Here is a 5764-nt window from a genome sequence, read left to right as displayed (position 1 = left end):
CAGGCGAGATCTCATTGGCCCAAGATTAACTTCTTGGAATGAATTGCTACAAAGGTTAGCTTCAGTCCAATTAGTTCAAGGGGCTGATGAATTTCGCTGGAATCTCACCAAGAATGGTAAATTCACAGTCACTTCATGTGTAAGGCCTTAATTATATCCAGTCAACTTGTTGTTAATAATAAATCCATCTGGAAGATGAAGATACCTTTGAAAACAAAGGTCTTTGCATGATATCTTCGTCGAGGTGCGATTCTTACTAAGGATAACCTTGCCAAATGCAATTGGCACGGCTGGACGAAATGTGTTTTCTGTCATGAACAAGAGACAATAAAACACCTTTTCTTCAGTTGTCAAGTTGCTAGGTCTATATGGTCAATCATTCAGATAGGTTCTACCTTATATCCTCCTCGAAGCATTGCAAATATTTTTGGCAATTGGCTAAATGGGGTTGATGCTAGGTATAAAATACTTATCAGGGTGGGAGCGATATCTGTTGTATGTTCGCTTTGGCTACGTAGAAATGATAAGGTTTTTAATGACAAAAATTCTTCTCTCTTGCAGGTTGTCTACCGCGTTACGGCTTTGCTCCGTTCATGGTCGCCACTCCAACGATTGGAGGATCGTGACCTCTTTACGGAGGTGTCTACACGATTGGAGAACACGGCGACGAAGTTTGTTTCCCAACATGGGTGGCAGCATATTAGGCGGATTGAGGCAAATAAAGCTTAGCCGCCGGGATAGTCATCTTTTTTATCTGTCATCTAGGAGTCTGTTTATGAACATATGAACTTGTGAAACGGGTGTATGCATCTTGTTATGCAGAGGCTAGATATAATGCTTAAAAACCTTTTAAATAATAAAGCCCTATTTATCGAAAAAAGAGATCCACCACTCAGCCGCTCCGGTTGATAGTCAAGACAAGAAGACACGGACTGAACTTTTATAGATACAGGAGAAACACGGGTCACAGCTTAGCGCGTACAACACATCATCCATCAGGTATTTATGAATGCACTTGGATATCGAGTTAATAGTGTTGCTTCTAGCAGTGGCCCTTGCCAGCGCCTGAGCCGGCGGTGCTGCCGTTCTTCCCATCGACGACGACCTCCGTCATGGGTATCTGGTCGGCCTTGCTCTTGCGGGTCTCGAGGATCTGCTGCGTCGACTTGTAGTATATCACGTACAGGATCACCTGCCCCAAAGCGAACACGACGCCCAACGCGCTTGGGATCTGCAACATTAAAAGATTAATCGAATTGAGGAACATTTGTAAAGGCCAATACGAGAAAACAAATCATAATCCTCAGAGATGTGTTAGCCTGAGCTACCTTATCCTATCCAATCTCATTACTCGAATAAAAACTGCCCTATGATTAGTACAGCTATATTCCCAGCACAAAAACATGCGTGACGTAGCTGCTGGCCACATGAATAAAGTTGCAGGCAACTCGGAGGAAATCAGATATCCAAATACGGTACCTGCTGCACCTCCTAAATTAATCAGGCGAATAAATGATGCGTTCTGAGGGTTACATGTAGCAGTCTCAAGTGCATGTCTGTTTAGTCATGCCCATCTCACATTGGTAATTTGCTAACTAATGATTGTTGTAAAGAACTGTAAAAACAAGTGGAAATATTAATATTACCTTGGTTTAGAAATGTAAGCCCTTTTAAAAAGCTAAATCGGCTTACATTTCGAAACAGAGTTAATACTATTTTAGACGACTTACGGTGATGTAGAGGTCGAACTCGATGAGGGCATAAGCAGTCCAGCATGTGCCACTTGCGAGCGAGGCCAGGGATAGAAACAGGGGCATGTACTCGACGCTCTTTGTCTGGATCACCATTTTCTGAAACACGGGCGGACACCGAAATTAACGTGATGAAAAGAAGCCCATCTACTTACAACCAATTGATTGTCTGTCCAAAAAACATGCAGTAAAACGGAAATAACGTGCACACCTATTGAGCAGAGCATACAGCATGCAAACTACTCCCATTGGTTCCATAAGATGTGGCGTATAGACTTAATCAAAAATCAAGTTTTCATGCTCTCAACAAATATATTGAAGAAAATATCAACAACCATAATATTACATAATTATAGTATGAAAATATATCTTGTGATGAATTTATTGAATTGGTATTACAGATCTTCATATTTTGATACATATTCTTGATCAAAATTTGAAAACACTAACTTTTTATTTAAGTTTATATGCCACTGGTTTAGGGATGGAGGGAGTACAAGGAAATTGGGGGTGTGTTTGGGATGAGGGAACTAAGAAGAGAAACGGGCCAGAACAAATTTAACGAAATTGAGGAAATAGGTACAGCGGCCACAATTTTGACACAGAAGATTATTTACGCTGACGAAGAAGATAAACTGCAGAGATCGTCCAAACAAAATTAGAGAGGCGACAAAGATTGATCATGCGTGCATACACAGTTTTCTATTCTACATCCAGCATCTCACGATGGAAAATCAATTATAATAGAGAGAAGTTAGTATCAGCTCATCTCCTGACGTCGACAGTCACCAACCAACCAATAGAATCAACCAATAAAATACTAGTACTCTCTCCGATCCATAATATTTGACTTCACTTTATCTAGATAAGAATGCATCTAGATGCATTTGTTAACTAGATATATCTGTATCTAGATAAAGTGGAGCCAATTAATTTAGATCGGAAGAAGAGATACCGATCGATGCGTACCATGACGGAGAGCGGCGCGGCGTACATGCCGGTGCCGACGATGACACAAAGGATGCCGACGACCATGGACCTGAGGACGTGGGTGTGCGCAAGGTTGAGGACGAGCGCAGCGAATGCGGCGACAAAGGAAACCTCCGCGATGAGGATGAGGAGTACTCGGCGACGGGCGGCGCCGACAGAGTAGGCGAGGAAGATCATGATGTAGGTGAGCTCGATGACCAAGCCGATGCCGTTGATGGTGATTATGAGCATGCTGTGCGGCTGCACCACCGGGAGGCCGTAGAACAGCCATATCATGCAGTTGAGAAGCGTGGCGAGATACGGCACCACCGAGTACTGCTCCACCGTCTTCTTCTTCCAGATGCGGTAGAACGTCGGTCTAGAAATTCCATGGTAGCAAGCGTGAGTTCATGTGCGTATTATTTATGTAAGCAGAAAATTAGTAGTAATTCTCTTTTTTTCAATCAAAAAAAGTCTAAATTAGTGTGTGCTGCATTCTCTTTAATTTATACTTCTCCACGAATGTTTGTCCCTTCATGCATGCAGCAAGGTACTACCTCCATCTCAAAATTTAAGGCTTATATTTTATAAATATCATAAAACAAATTTAAGTCAAAACAAGTAAAGTTTGACCAAACCTTTAGAACAATCTATCAACAAATATAATATTTCATAAATATCATACGAAAATATATTTTATTATCTATTTAATGATATTAATTTTGTATTTTGCATGCTAATAATTTTTGGTAAAAATTTAGCCAAACTTGACATAGTTTAATTTTCTATAAATAATATAAGCCTTAAACTTTGGGGTGGAGGTAGTACTAGGCAGAATAAATATCATAAAACTATCATAATTTCTTTCCATTGTACGTTTTTGGAACCAAAATCAACACTCTACAGCAAGTTTTTTTTTGTTGAAGTATATAAGTAGATTGCCTAGCCCTTTTCATCAGTTCGGACTTTTGGTTCAAGTGGCTAGTGCATGAAGCTTAACATGGTATCAGAGCCCCAGGTCTCGAGTTCAAATCCTGGCTTTCACAATTCATTCTAAATTCTCCGCAGCCTCCTGCCGCGCCCGGCCTCCCGCTGCCTCTTTGCCTCTCTACACGTGTTGACTTGTCTTCTCGTCTTCCCGTCACATGTGAGAGGGGTGTTGAAGTGTATAAGTAGATTGCCTAGCCCTTTCCATCAGTTCGGACTTTTGGTTCAAGTGGCTAGTGCATGAAGCTTAACATTTTTTACAATTCGTGGAAATGGTGGATTGAACATGAATAAAGAGTGGAACTGGTAGCGGAACCCGTTTGTCAGCACTAATGCGTGTCGCTACCTCCGGGAGGCTACAGGCGTTGACGGGGATGGCTCTAGGCGGCGGTGCCTACCCCTCTTTGTCGTCACCAGCCATGGTTCTATAGTTACTACCCATGCCAATCCCACTGCCGTGGAATAATAAGACGATAGGGAGCCTCCGGCACGTAGATGGTGCGGTGTGGGTGAAGGAGTTGTGTCGCGGCGATGTGGGAAGGAACATGGGGACAGGGAGCATGGAGTTGGTGTTGATGTGGATGTTCTTCAGGCGTCGCCATCCGCCGCGGAGAATGTCGGGTTGGCTAGCATGGTTGGAGACCTTCAAGGCGTCCGAGTCAAGGTTGGGCGACAACATGGGAAAGAAGACGATGTAAATGTTGACACCTCCGCTCGGCATAGCTCACTTGCCGCCTACCATCCCCGTGACGGGGGTATGGTTGGTGCCCCGAGCCAGGCCAGCAGCCAGGGGCCTGGCTGGCGGTCGTAGTTGTGGGGGCGGTCATGTGATGCGGGTGCGGCAGTGATTGGTCATGTGGGGAAAAGGTGGCAAATTTTTTTAGGGTAAAAAGTGGAAATTATTTTAATTTCTTTTTATAAATATCTAGGTTTTTTCTGCCGGAGAGGAAAACAAACGAAGTTAATCATTAAACAGTTGTTTTTAGTCGGTTCTTACACTGGGGATAGATAGAGCATCAGGGCAGTTCCATTGCCTGCAAGACAGAAACAAAACAAAAAGTAGCATCAGAAGTGTTAGACCATAGTTTTCCTGGTAAAAGTAAACGACGAGTCTGCGAGTTTCAGCAAATCTGGTGTGCATGATGCTTGCATCTTTTGATTTCGAAGGGAGCAGAAAGCTTGTGAAGTGGAAGTGTGTAAAGTCGTTTCAGCAAAAGGAGATGCAGCGAAAGGAGCATCAGGAGGCAACACCACCCCACATGTTTTTTGCTCATGTTGCAGGAGCGTAACAGAAGCAGAGTACAAACGGGGACGGCGACGCACCTATTATCCCGATCACCGTGCGGATGGTGTCCGGCGTCATGCTGGGCTCCGGCAAGGAGAGTCAACTGCAGGAACTGATTGATCGACAAGTGCAACGGACCCCTCTCGCTCTCTGTCCCGGTCGCTGGGCTGATGATCGATTGAATGATCTCAAGAAAACACGACGGGGTTGTTAAATAGGGTAGACCCGTGATCCCCGGAGCAATCCCATCTTTATTTTGTTATTAGTCTATATTCACATTATTTGTCCAAGTTTGGTGTTAGCGATTATTGGAGCGGAAGGAAGGCAACGATTTAGATGATGCCGGCCACGAGCAGTTCATTGTTTTTTTTTTAAATAAAAAAAGAGCATCTGTAGCAGACTTTTTTTGTATTAGCGCAATTCTTAAAATAACAGCTCGTTTAAGATTTTAGACGATGAAAATGGTTCGAACAAACCTCATCAAAACGCATGACCTTTAAATTTTTTGAAGGAGATCGAAAAAACCAGTCTCCCAAGCCGCACAGAGTAGTGTTGTGTGGGCAAACCGATGGTGCCTTGTATCGCTTACGGAGTTTGGTAGGAGAGGATTGTGAGCGTTGGCATTTCCCGCTTTGCTCCCCACTCTCACCGCCGCTCATCTCCTCTCCCCGCTTTTTCTGGCCTTGCCACGGCGCCTAGCGCCGCCATGGACCCCACCTAGCCGCCACCCGTCACTAGACAGCTCGCGCTACACAAATAGGTCCCTCCTGCG

The 5764-nt window shown here is 43.9% G+C and overlaps 1 protein-coding gene across 1 annotated transcript; it reads right to left on the bottom strand.

The window, feature by feature from the left end:
* Positions 1-909: 909 nt before the first annotated feature.
* Positions 910-5185, bottom strand: LOC127340615 (bidirectional sugar transporter SWEET4). The gene is made up of 5 exons (XM_051366357.2): positions 5031-5185; positions 4705-4741; positions 2721-3099; positions 1731-1850; positions 910-1231 (listed from the first exon to the last, which is right to left on the bottom strand). Exons 1-5 carry the CDS (start codon positions 5068-5070, stop codon positions 1043-1045), a joined length of 765 nt encoding a protein of 254 aa, XP_051222317.1. The 5' UTR covers positions 5071-5185; the 3' UTR covers positions 910-1042.
* Between the last annotated feature and the right edge of the window lie 579 nt (positions 5186-5764).

The sequence above is a fragment of the Lolium perenne genome, chromosome 3 (assembly GCF_019359855.2).
Source record: "Lolium perenne isolate Kyuss_39 chromosome 3, Kyuss_2.0, whole genome shotgun sequence".
Lineage (NCBI taxonomy): Eukaryota > Viridiplantae > Streptophyta > Magnoliopsida > Poales > Poaceae > Lolium > Lolium perenne.
The sequence above is the reverse complement of the archived record's forward strand: the minus strand, read 5'-3'. Positions and strand labels throughout refer to the sequence as shown.

What these genes read in the sequence shown, in the direction of transcription:
- LOC127340615 (XM_051366357.2), bottom strand. Translation starts at nt 5,070, where the DNA reads ATGACGCCGGACACCATCCGCACGGTGATCGGGATAATAG. An exon ending in CACGGTGATCGGGATAATAG is followed by an intron (nt 4,742 to 5,030) that starts GTGCGTCGCCGT and finishes TCTGTCTTGCAG; the next exon opens with GCAATGGAACTGCCCTGATG. An exon ending in ATGCTCTATCTATCCCCAGT is followed by an intron (nt 3,100 to 4,704) that starts GTAAGAACCGAC and finishes TGGAATTTCTAG; the next exon opens with ACCGACGTTCTACCGCATCT.